The sequence below is a fragment of the Melospiza georgiana genome, chromosome 6 (genome assembly GCF_028018845.1).
Source record: "Melospiza georgiana isolate bMelGeo1 chromosome 6, bMelGeo1.pri, whole genome shotgun sequence".
NCBI classification, from domain to species: Eukaryota; Metazoa; Chordata; class Aves; order Passeriformes; family Passerellidae; genus Melospiza; species Melospiza georgiana.
In genome coordinates this window covers 40,633,053-40,646,366 of record NC_080435.1, presented here as the reverse complement: position 1 = coordinate 40,646,366, position 13,314 = coordinate 40,633,053, and the positions used below count along the sequence as shown (strand labels likewise).

General features: G+C 39.2%; 1 protein-coding gene across 1 annotated transcript; it reads right to left on the bottom strand.

The window, feature by feature from the left end:
* Positions 1 to 3,166: 3,166 nt before the first annotated feature.
* Positions 3,167 to 13,088, bottom strand: PNN (pinin, desmosome associated protein). The gene is made up of 9 exons (XM_058026869.1): positions 12,934 to 13,088; positions 12,587 to 12,658; positions 11,867 to 11,935; positions 10,691 to 10,763; positions 10,513 to 10,607; positions 8,541 to 8,622; positions 6,801 to 6,956; positions 6,580 to 6,718; positions 3,167 to 5,556 (listed from the first exon to the last, which is right to left on the bottom strand). The coding sequence occupies exons 1-9, from the start codon at positions 13,044 to 13,046 to the stop codon at positions 4,277 to 4,279; spliced, it is 2,079 nt and encodes a 692-aa protein (XP_057882852.1). The 5' UTR covers positions 13,047 to 13,088; the 3' UTR covers positions 3,167 to 4,276.
* Between the last annotated feature and the right edge of the window lie 226 nt (positions 13,089 to 13,314).

Sequence of the window (13,314 nt, the reverse complement as noted above, 5' to 3'; positions counted from 1 at the left end):
GGCAGACATCTCTTAAGGCACACTAGAATTCAAAGAAGAATCAGAATTAATGCAGTAATTGAAATAATCTGAGGAGTATGGCACACTGGATGGCTCATTTAAGACATGGCTTTGTAGAAGTGAAGATGTTACATTTCCTAGACTATTCAGTATCTGCATTGATAATAAAGACTAAAGCATGTCAGAAGTTGATAGAAGTTATCCTAATATCTATTTCATACTAAACAGAATATACAGCTGTGGCTATACTGTTTTGGTAGCACCAAAGGGCTCCACAAAGGATGCAGTTTCAGAGTGTAGAATATTGCATAATATGTGGAAGATTATAGTCCATAGGTAAAGCACGTTTAACAATATAGTTCTCTTGACTTTGGATATTTGAATGAAAATACAAATTGACTTTTACATTTAAAATGCCATGTCAGCAAAATTTTGTTTCTTTAAGCAAGTATCTTTTAAGAAATAAGTAAGAGGAAGTAATACTAATTCACTCTTCCAGTTAGACAAATCTAAGCAGTAACAGTCATTCATCATCCAGACACAAACCAACTTTTTCAACCAGAATAACAAGTAGCAAGAAAAAGCCACTGTTACTTCTCTGTTACAAAGACAGTTACAAACATGACAACTGACAGTGCGTTTCAAAAAAATCATGGAAGTTGCGACTTTTATTATGTTGAATCTTGAGAACACATTTCCAAGCTTTGAACACCTCACATTTTGCCATATAAGAGAATATGGTCATGTAATAAAAACTGCCTGAACCAGGAGAAAAAACCCCCAAGACTGAACATCCTCCATAACACAGATCTCTATATGATACTAATGCACCACTGCTGCAGCATTTGATCCCATCATAAATACACATATTCTCAGAGAAATTCTTCTTTGACCAGGCAACTAATTTTGAAAATCTCTGACATACATTAAATGAGTATGATTACCCTGTTGTACCACAGTAATTGCTATAAAATCAGCAGCTGAACGTGAATCTTATATCTGGGGCCTAATCACAAGACCCTTGCTTTCCCAAGAATCAAAGATGTTCCAGAAATCTATTTGTAAATTTACTGGTTTTGAAATTAATTTTGTTGGAGGGGGGTTGTTCAGTTCTCTAACACCTACTGTCTGCAGAAAAATTATGTTCAGGTTTCCTTTGAATAAAATATAAAGAAGGTGTTCCAAACACAAAGACATCACTCCAAGGAACAGAAATTTGAAGAAGTATGCCTTTTATTCAAAGTCATGTTTCAGCTTATATTCAATGAACAATCTGTGTGACATCTACTCTGACAAGCACTCCAAGTGGAGCACTGTGGAAAAACACATTATTGGAGAATTCCAGCTTATCAATGCATCAGGACTGAAGAAAAACCCAGCAAATTATAGTACAGAGTCAGTGCATAGTGCAGAGGTTCTAAAACAACCAAACCACCAACTGCCTTCTTAAACTATACTGAAAGCTACAAGGGAGCACATGATGGAAACACTTCAAAAGATAGGCATAGAGCATACATGGTATATTCCCTGCTCACATAAAGCATCTCTACCTCATTCTTAGAAAAGGGAAAAACTACTGTTCCTTTGTCCACTTTGCTTGAGTGAAAAGTGAACAAGGCATTTTCCCTTTGATCTCCACTCACCATTGTGGGGGAGGGATAAGAAAATGTTTCAATCATTTCCTACCCCTATGCCATCTGCACTAAATACATAGAAAATACAAACTGTTCCATCAAATTATGTCTTAAAGTTGTCAGCTATTTTCATGGTCTCATTCCCATCCACAGCTGTGATATTGTTTCAGGATAAGAGGAGGGGACCTTGAAGGAAAATGTAACAATTACTAGACACACTACTGCTTTATGGTGCTAATAGTACATTACCATCTTGCACTATTTCTGTAGTGGAATATTCATTGGAATATTTAGCTTTTAGAAAACTTTGAAGTTTTCACACACTGATGTTCACATTACACTGAGCTGCTTAGATCTAGGAATGCTAACAATTAATGGCATTGCTTGACAATGGTAGTTAGTAAGTTTCTTCTAATAAACATTAAATTAACAATAACATCATCAGCTTCCTATGCAGCAACAAAGCTCCTGTATTTTCACAGTCAAAAATACATTGCAGCTGGGAATGTAACCTAAAACAATGTGATCAATCCAGTCCTTAGTTCAGCAACCAGACTCACCGTCCTATTGTTTTCATAAACCCTGTTAATGTGTTGCTCTGAAACAAGAGGTCAGATTTGCACACTGACTCCAGTACCAGCTATTTAAACCTGTAAATGCGCTACAGCAGTGAATCACACAAACTCAAAATAAGAAACGTTACAATTATTCAATGTTACCAAAAAAGTGTAATTAATTGAAAAAACTACAATGGCTTCCAAAGGCAATCTGAAACCTGAAATTAGTCAAAACATGTAGACCAATAACATTTTGCTCAGTTAGTCAGTATTAAGGTTTTTTTTGGTAGAACATTGTTTAACATCTTCAATAAGGCATTTGAACTTTTGTTTGTCCTTCAGAAAAGATACCACATTAAACCACAAGATTCCCTGAAGGAAACATTGTTGGAAAATACTGACAAGAATAAAAATTACTCTGCTGTAGAGACACAGGCAGATAAGATATTGAAGAAGGAAATGGACTGAAGAATCTGAAGTCCTTGAGAAAGGGGAAGCCTGTGTTTTCCCACTGCCTATTTGTGCTGCACTCCATTCCTTACTAGACACATTTCTTGAAGTCATGACATTAGGCATTTCAGAACACATAAATCTGTCACTAGCATTGAGTTCAGATGAAAACTGACACCCTCCAAGCTAGAACCTGGCAAGTACCTTCCAGAAAAACAGGGTGGACATGGCATTTCGTACACTAAACCCAGCTTATGTGTCCTTCCATACTGAAATCTTTCTAGGATTTCCTGGTCTGTGATTTGGTGTATCAGATAACACAATTCTCTTCCTGTCAAGACAACATACATTAGAGCACTACAGTTTTATAGTCAGTTAACAGACAATTAAAAGCTTTAAGAATAATTGTGGAAACAGAGCTTGTAAGGTACAGCCACCTGCAATTACAATTCATACTTTAAATGTAGAAAGCCTAAGATAATACACCTGTTAATAGAAAAGATCATAGGCAACAAGAGAGTTAAGTAGTCTACAAAGCCACATTTATTTGCACATGTACAGAACAAAGCAACAGATGTTATTGTTTTCCATACAAAATTATATAAAAACAGTATTCACCTTCATAGATAACACTATACCACCTTAGGTTTATTAAATACATTCAGAAAGCATTCTTGCACGCACACAACATTAGTATTAGGTAGTCCCAGGTAACTCCAACACTGCAATGTAATTATTCCTAGTGGTATGAAGGGATCAAAGATTAGTCTGCAACTAAAACAAAAGGAATCCTGGTTGAGAAGCAAACGGAAGTCTTTCTTCCACTGGCCACCAAAACAAGGATCGTCATTGAAGAGATTATCTATATCTAGAACATAGATGTAAATACTACCAAAGCACCTGCAGAAAGCAGGCAAGAGTGGTTTTCCAGACTTGAGGACTTGAGCTACCTTGGCCAGTGTTAACATTCCCATTTAATTACTGCTTGCCTATGGATAAGAAATTTTTATAAAACCGGAAGATAGACAGAATTGACTAAGAGCCTGCAGTTACAGAAGAAAACAAAAAGTACAGATTCAAATCAATTACTTTGCCTTCCTACCCAGCACTGAAGAGATTATTTGCTTTACTAGGTTGTAAAATGCTCATTCTTGCAAGGAATAGAGGGGAAAGGCAAAATTTTATATTTGCTGCAATGCTGCCTTCCTACATATAATCTAAAAAGGGGAATTTAATTGTCAACAGGACATCTCAAACAATTTATTTAAAATGCACATTTATTTCTACAAAAAAAAGTGTATGATACAGAAGAAATGATCACATCTACTTTAAAGGTATACCTATTAAAATATACAGAGAATCTTAATGAGTACAGGATATTTAAAAAAAAGATGCAAAGGAGTGTTAATCTTTTATTTTTACATTTTCAGGAACTTCACATAATTTTGGTAAGTAACCTTTTACAAAATTATGTAAAAAGTACAAGAATGCCTGGTAAACAGTCTGCATTTTTCCAAAAGATTTTTTACAGCATGCAATTCTTAAGGCAGCCTTCTCTTCCTCCTTACAAGGAATCCTTTCACTCAAATAATCTTCTGCTGCAAAGATTAGGCTAGGGAAGCTTGGTCTCTTCTGTTAACGCCTTTTGTCTTTCCTGTCTGATTTACGGTCTCTTTCACTCCGTGAAGTTCTCTTGCCTGACCGACTACTTTCTGATATAGATCTCTTTCTGTCAGACCTCGAACTTTTATCCTTTGAGCTTTTAGTATCTCTACTACCACCTTTTGAGGACTTGTGACTTCTATCTACTCCTGAAGCATCCCTTCGCTTCCTGTCTGTGCTCCTTCTGCGCTTTCTATCTCTGTTATGGCCCCTGCCTCGGCTCCGACTCCTGCTCTCACTACTGCTCGAGCTGCTGCTGCTGCTGTCCCTGCTCGTACTCCCACTGGTAGTGCTGCTGCTGGTGGAACTGCTCCGACTGGAACTGCTGCCAGTACTGGAACTACTTGCACTGGTAGTACTGCTGGAAGTGCTACTGCTACTGCTGCTGCTGCTACGGGTATGACCAGTTTTGTTCCCTGCCCTACCCCTGCTCCTACTCCTAGTCTTACTCTTACTTTCTGCACTCGGTGTTTGATTCTGCTCTGCCTGGGCTTCAACCACCTTTACAGACACCACAGCATTTTCATCTTTGTCTGTCTGGGGCTCTGTATCCTGAGTGGACTGAGACAATTGAGGTGATTGTGCTAGGGGCACAGACTGCGGCTGAGATAGAGCCTCAACCACTGATTCTGTCTGAGCTTCAGGTGTTTTCTCCTGTGTTTCTTCCAGTTCAGCATTATTTTCTGTTTTGATACCTTTCTCCTTCTTGGGAGAAGGAACATTACACACTTTTTCTGGCTGAGCATCACACTCTGTTTCTGCTTCTATTTCTTTGCCATTTTCATTTTCTACGGGTTCTACACTATCTGCCTCATTCATTTCAGCCACATCCTGATCATTATCCACAGGCTGAATGTTTTCACCTTCCTCTTTTATAACTGTGACCTCCTCATGCTGACCATCCTGTTGCTTGTCATTCTCCCTCACCTCAGTAGGCTCTTCTACTTTCATCTCTATGTCATGTTTCTGCTCATCCTCTTCCTGTTCTTTTTCTGCATCGCTATGCCCTGAACCTATTTTTCCCTTTTCCTCCCCTACCTCCTCCATTTCTACATCATTGTGCTGATTACCTGTCTCCATCTCTTCCACCTGCTGAGCCACCTTACCCTCTTCCTGCTCCTTGTTCTGTTCTTCCTTCTTTTCTTCATTCTGCACCTCCTGATGTTCTTTTTCCTTCACAGATTGTCTTCTGGGTCTGGCCTCCATTTTGTTAATCTGCTCTGCAAATTCATTTCTCCTGCTTTCAAAGAGCGCTAGGGAATAAATGCATAAATAATAGTTAAGATAATCTACAGACACTGAAGTCTACTTACCCTTTAACTATGAGCTAGTAAGTTATCAAATTGTTCAAGTTAGAAATACTGCAATCTTGTCCTTTCTGAAGTAGCAAGCCATTAATGCACAATGGAAAAAACTGCTAGTTACCTTAAGAAAACAAAGCACAGGGGAGAGTAAGCTCAGCTGAGTATTCGAACAGCAAAGCCCTAAATCTAAGCTAACAAAAACTTTTTGACCTCATTAAAATCAAACCAACCAACAGTATATCAAAAGAACACCTTAATTTCCCAGTATTTACCTATTAAGGTTATACTTCCTAAGGCAAACAAAAGACAGTAAAAAAAAAGGCAAAAAGCTAGATAGGTATTAAGAAAGCTTAATTACTGTAGGCTATCCAGACAGGTGAGCTATCTTCTCTTATCCTCCCAACCCCACAAGATAAAGAAAAGCACCTAAGAAAAAAACCAAACCAATACATTCTTAGTTTAATAAAAGAAGAACAGTAAGACTACCATCAATCGGAGCATTTTAAATTGTTCTCCAAAAGAAAAATATAGTCATCCTGTGAAACAGAAATGAACACACATTGAGGTAAAAAAAAATCATCAGAAATTTCTAATGGTATGCTTAAGAAAGAACTTCTCAAATGCTTTGTAAACACCTGCAGTTCCTTGCATCTTCACAGAATCTGCCTTTTCAAAAATGAAGCTGCTGCACTTGGATACATCTGGGTACTAAAGCCAATATAAAGGACTGTTTAAAACACATACCTCTGAAATTCTGCATACGCATCTTTTGACTTCTTGAAAGAGAATCAAATCCCATTCAATATAAAAATAAGTCACTGAAAGAGTAATTTCCACTTATGATGAACACCCGTGTAAGAATATAGTTTGTCTTAAGCATGAAATTCATGTATTTAAGCAGACTTAAAATAAATTTGTATGGCAAACAAAGGGAGGCAAGAACATGGACCTCTGTACTACAAAGACCCTTACCATTCATCTTTTTCTGTGACTCGTCCATCAGCTTCTGCGTAGCAGGACACATTCTGCCAGGTATGTAGAATAAATGAGGTTTTGTCTTTGTTCTTATGTATTTAATTATTTTAGCATTATGTTCATTCCATTCTTCTTGCTGAGAAATAAAAGAAAATAATGCTGAGATACACAAGAATAGTTGAAACAAGAGAAAGATTGAGACCAAAACAAAAACTCACCAACTGAGCAAGCTCCACCTTTTGCTCCAATAACCGCAGCTCTGTCTGTTTAGCACGTCTTTCTTCAAACAGTTCTCGCCTCTCATTTTCTACTTGCTTTCTCTCTTCCTCTGCCTGCACTTCAAGTTTCTGCTCAATTTCTTGTCGTCTCTTTTGCTAAAATAAATGAAATAAAATCTTTTTTTTCCCTCTACATTAAGAGAAAGTGTTCTAGTTTGATTCACTTAAAAATCTTCAATTATTTACACCATTAAAGGTATTCCTAAAAACACATTAGGAAATACCTCCTAAACTACAGCTAATGAAAGAAAGGAGTGTCACTGCTTGCTGGCACCTAATATTTTGTTGGTTTAACTATATAGTTATGGGGCCCCGTGAATTTCTGTGTGCTTTACCATCTTTCAGTTTGGTTTAATTTTCAATATAAGCTTGAGTTTTTTCTCCCAATGGCAGAAAAATAAAAGGAATGTATTTGAGCTATCAGGGAAATCACGTAAATTTCCCACTTGGGAGAGAAAGAACTAAATTCCTCCAGAAACAAATGAAGGACTGCAGGACAACAAAAATTAGATTGTGAACACTTCCAGCATATTAACTGCTAATTATATATATTACTACTATCCAGGAATGCTGTTTGTACACCCTAGACTGCCATGTGCTCAGATCGTACAATAACTGTTCATAAAAATATAGAATTTACTGCCTGGACAACAAAATAGCTGTGTTATAAAACTCCTCAGGCCTGGACTTTGATTTATAGCAAGTGTATATGTATGAAAAAAAAGGTCTCCATAGGTACTCTCAGAAAAATTTTGTAAGGAGCAGTAATTCTTCAAAGTCTCTTTGTGCAAACACATACTGCTATAAATTAGACAGGGACTCCATGTTTCTAGACCATCCTGATAAACAGCTTTTTGTTCTAATGCAAGCAGGCAAAAGTGAACTTTGGTCTTATGTGCCACATGACAAAGTAGGTAAACCACCCAAATACTGCATCTGAAAGCAATCAATACCAGCACTGTGAGTCAGCTCTGCTGTCATTATACAGAAAACATTTTAAGCTTAAATCTTTCTGTTTCAACTGGACTGCTGAAATACGAACTTTAAAACATTGTTTTTAATCTCAAGGTTATTAGTGTTAACTAAATAACTCCTTTAGTGAAACAGTAAACAAATACCATAACCTTCACAAATTAAAAGGGAATAAAGTTACCACCATCCCATATACAAGTTTTTTGACGTAATCACTAAGCTATGCAAAGGCTTTGCTTCAGTACAATCACACGTTTATTTATTACATCAGAAATTCTGATTATCTGTACTGGAACAGAAAAGAGATTTCTAGACAGATAGCACAATAAAGTATAGATTTCTGTATACTTGGTTATAATTTAAACATCTGGAACACACCAGGGTAGGCACCGCTTCATCAATACTGCACTATTATTTCCAGAAACAGCCTATGATTTCTTAAATACTTACCTGATTAAATTCCATTTAACATTGCCTTTTTGTTTCCACGAAGGTGAGAAACAGGGTTACAAGGTCATGGTAAGAATGCCTTTCCTGCCTCCCACCCTCATTTCCCTGAGTTGAGACAAACAAAAACCTACATGCCATCTCACCAATTTGCTGCACCTGCAACCTACACTGTAGGGAAACTTTCATTCTTACTTGAAATAACTTAACCAAACAATTTTGCTTTATTATTTACAATCTGATAAAATTTAAAGTAAGTACCCTCTCAGTAGCAATAGCAACTGTGGACTCCTGTTTGAATTTTTGAAGAGTGCCCATCAGCAAGCCAAATATACGTCGATTCCTGAAAAAAACCAAACCCATAACAAAAAGAAATTTGAGATTCAGCTCAAGTACTAAGATTTTTATTTATATAAATAATCAGAGAAACTTTCCATCTCAAGGATACTTATTAGCAACAGAAGACATACTGACTGTGCCAACAGTCCAGGATATAATTTACAGTGACATATCATTTTGCTTATTAGACACAGCTCTTATGTGTAACACAGAACAGCTAGCACTGGCAAAACTGGAAGCCTGGACATTGTTCATTTAGAAATAATAACACTAAGATTTTTAAAAAAATCTTAAAGCAGAGAGTACTGAAAGAAAAAAGTCAAGTAAATACAGTGTGAGCTATCAATAAGGGAGCAAACTGGGTTTTCTAAAAAGCATACACTCCCCCCCCTCTCCACAATCTGCTTAGACTAAGGAGAAATGGAGCCACAGGGGAGTGAAAACTTATCTATCAGAGCTGCCCAACAATGAGACACTGCACTGTGGGATGAAAACAGAACTGCTCTCATCCAATTAGGTGTTGTTTTGAGAAAAATAAGTAAAATTCTTCAACAAATTCCCTTCTTCTGAGCAAGAACTAGTTTCTTGATTTTCACTTTCAATTTATTTTTATTCAATCCCAAATTAAGTCTTTAAAACCTGATGCAGACTTTCTTATTTGCCTTGAACCTGATAAAGTGAGAAAGGAAATGCTGCTAGTCTTCCCTAAGTACCACTCTATTACAGTGGCACAAACCTCACATGGAAAGGTAAAAGTATATTAAGTAATAGAAACAGGAACAGATAAAAATTGAAAGCCAGAGATCACTGAAAGTGCACTGAAAGTTTGTATATGAATGACATCCCAGAAGACACTGAGCAAAATCAGGAGTTCAGGGGAGGGTGTCCTCTTAAAGAAGCTCCCTCCACCACAATTCATAGAGACTAATACTGGTTCTCATCTCCCTAGGGACTACTGAACTGAAAAGCAGTAAAACCACAATTCTGAGGGAACAAGCTTTTGGTGCCTGAAGCTCTAGGAAGTTCAGTAAGAATTTTGAAGTCTCCCTGTACGGGAAACAATTAGAACCTAGTAAAGGAAGACTCTAAGTGAGGTTATAATTAAAAGAAATAAGCAAAGTGCCAGTTGATCTGTGGGGACTTATCAGAGAAGATTTCTATAGTTCCTTATTCTGGTTCTAATTCTTCTGTTTATTTGGTGTATAATTACTACTGCACCAGGTGACTTGCATTCTGAAATGGACAGAGGCCAGGAGGTCAAACATGGCTGCAAATTTGGTTTTCCAATACATCTTACCAATAGAGCTGCATTTCAGTTAGAATTTTAATAGCCCTGAGAAAAATAAAATATAGGAAAAAGGAGATATACATAGGAGGAATCTAAAAAGCAGCAGGTGAAATGAAGGCAAGACTGTACGCACAACAAGAAATCAAAGTAGTATGAGAAAAGAAACATGATGGAACTAGTTCATTTAGAAAGAGAGGCAGAGGGAGTGAGGAACCATACCCAAAACCCTACTTCAACCAACAAAATAAATGATGAGCCAAGACAGCTGTAATAATCCAAGACATTAAGCAACCAATGAAAGTACAGATATTTCTGTCTTACTCAAATGACGTTAAAACACTAGCACTAGCAAACCTGCTTCTGTAGGTGGCCTGAAAAGTAGAATCCATGTCAGTTATGTGAACAATGCACAGATTGCTGCTTGTGAAATATTTTCAGAGATATATTTAACTTTTAAAATTAAATTTTATACCATAATGGTAACTCTTCAACATAATCTTTGGTACACAACAGCTTGTGTGCAATATCTTTTAAATCTAAAGCTACCTTCTATGACTTTCTAGAACTCAAAAGTAGCACGTTAGTGTAAAAGAGATTTCTGCATACCTTTGTTTTCCTTTCTCATCCATATTTTGATCTTGTATAAGGTCTCGACGTGTTCGCTCTTTGGAGGTAGCAACAACAGAAGATGGCAACGCTGGCTACAAGAAAGAAAAACAAACTACTTTGTTCATCCTGCTGCAGGTGTGTTTCCTCTTGCACAGCTCCATTTACTATACATTACCTTTTTAATATCGTCATCCTCTGCGTCGCTTTCTTGGCGTGATTCTCTTCTTGTCCGACGTTCTCCACCCAGCCTGGGGAAGAAAGCCAGTGGTCATTAGAGAACGATTATTTAGGAGAGAATCCCTTCCAGCATGAGAAAAACAAAAGTGTGTCCAGTCAGAAGAACCAACACTTGGGTGAAAATCTCCCCACTGTTCCAACAGCCAGTAAGTAACACTTTACAGAAAGAATCTATTGTTGATGAAAATCAATCAGACAGAACAGTTTAAATTTTAATACAACTTGCAGAGTAATAAAAACAGAAGAATCCACAAATACCATATTTAACTTCAAAAAATACATTTAGAATTTATTCTTTTAAATTATTGTGCATTTCCAGAAACCTCTAAAATGGCTACTGGTATAAAGGGCTCACTAGACAGATTTAAATGCATTGAGATGGAAAGGTTGGTATAATTTCTTAAACAGGAAATGCCGTTCAAGTTACCTACCAAATGGGAGAGAGGCTGATGGATTAGCACTTGAGACATGTATGAACTAAGGCTTTAACAAAGAACAACTTAAAATAAATAATTTAAATCAAAGAAATCCTAAAATAAATAATTAAAGCTTTCCTTTTCAGATTTGTGGCACAGCACTTTCCTGTTTCCCAGCTTCATTTTCCGCTAACTCAAAAATTCCAAAGCAAGCTTTGCTTTGGTTGAGAACTACTACTGCACATTAAGTGTGCACAGCACTTAAACTCCCAATTATCACTCACATCTGATGGATTTGCAACCAGATGTGAAAGTTCAAAACCCGAGTCCATTGTCAGATTGCCTGCATTCAATTTATTGAACAGGTCTCAGTCATAATGAAATTTGTGTTCACCGCAAACAAATGTCACAACTAAGAAGAATGTAATATAGCAGACTGTACGCCAAATAAAACCAAAAAATTACAAATACCTTTGTATTGCTATATCTTTATATTATTGCTACCATCTTTACATTGCTCTACAGTAGAAAGAAATTTCATGGAGTGATTTGCTGTCACCCAAATTATTCCCAACAAGTCTTCAATAAGTAATCTCCAAAGAAGACAGTGAAAGTCCCCAGTTATTACCAGTTTTTTGTTTATTGTTACAAATTCTCATTCAGAAAATCAAGTTGGCTGCATTAGTTTTTGCACTCACCTACTGGATGCACCTTCAAGATCCCTCTGTTTGGCTGGGGGTCCTCCTCCACTATCCGAGAATCCACGCCTAGAAAGAAAACACTTGTGGTCTTAGAACAAGTTAGGTTAATCCCTAGACCACTTCAAGTCTGCATAATTGAACTATAATTTTGCTTTATAGTCACAATTATTTTACTCAGTTTTATCACCATTTACTGTTAGCACCGCAGTGAAATGTTTAAACGTGTTGCATCTAATTTCACCTTGAATTTCTGCACTTATTGAACTGAGTAGCTACACTGAAACAAGCATCCCATTGTGTTCAAATAATCTTATCTGCAGTAATTTTCAGGATGTGGCTTTATCCACATGTGTTTTAAAATCCCTCCTAAGACACCTACCAGTTTGTACATCCGCAAGAGACTGATTTTGAACGATTTCAAAGACAAGGTCCCAGCCACCACACAATATCACCCTTCATTTTGACGTTTCCCCTTATTTTTCAGTGTAACAGCTGAGAAGGTCGGGGAAAGCCACCCATTTAGACTTGTTGCAACTCAAAATTAAGAACTGTTTTAAACTTAACCACCAAGGCCCGGCAGGGCAGCTCTGGTGCTCATTGAAACAGTACCGCAGCGAGCGGAGGTAAACGAGGAACGCACGACACTGAGCGCGATGGCCCGAACCACTGTCAGGGAAGGGATGGATGAAACTCCGCTGCCTTTCTGCGCCTACTTACCTTAGCAATAAGCTCCCACGGCCTCTACCTCCACCGGGGCCTGCGAGGGCTAGCAGCCTGTTTTGGGGGGGCCTGCAAGAGACAGCAAGCGCTGTTAGTGCTGCCCGCCCGGCCCAACGGGCCTGCGGCCGTTCCGTCCTGCGCCCCGCGGCCGTGCCCCACCCCCGCGGGGCAGAGCTACCCCATCGCTGCACCAGCGGGGCGGGCACGGCCCGCACAGGGACGCGGGGATCCGCGGCCGGCTCCGCGCCGCCCGCCCTGCAGGCCCGACGCGCGCCCCCCCCCCCCGCCGCCCGGCCCTTCCTTGGCGGGACAGCGGCGCGCCGGGCGCTCCCCGCCTGGCTCACCTCACATCATTGGGGTCCCGGCCCGTGAGCTTGCGGATATTCTCGTCCACGTGCTTGAGGCTTTCCTTGGCTTTCTCCAGCTGCTCTTGCAGCGCACGCACCGCCACCGCCATCCCGCCCGCCGCGCGGCCTGGCCGGGCCCCGCGCGAGGCAGCGCTGGGAAACAGGGGGGACAGGCCCCGCCCACTCCGGCGGCCGCGGGCCCGGACGGCGCAGCCAATCGCACCCCGCTGGCCCCGTCTGACCGCCAATCACCGGGCACGAGAGGAAGGGGCACGCCCGCCAGGGTGGCTCGTCAAAAGCGGTCACCAATCACAGAGCCCTGGGGAAGACTGGCATCTCGGCCGCCCAACTAGAGGAACTCTCTGCCTGCTAGCTCGA

Bases quoted from the DNA above. Each gene is read 5' to 3' on its own strand.
- PNN (XM_058026869.1), bottom strand. From the start codon at position 13,046: ATGGCGGTGGCGGTGCGTGCGCTGCAAGAGCAGCTGGAGAAAGCCAAG. The intron at 11,936-12,586 runs GTAAGTAGGCGC...TTTTCTTTCTAG, and splicing joins CGTGGGAGCTTATTGCTAAG to GCGTGGATTCTCGGATAGTG. The intron at 5,557-6,579 runs GTAAGGGTCTTT...TTTATTCCCTAG, and splicing joins GTCACAGAAAAAGATGAATG to CGCTCTTTGAAAGCAGGAGA.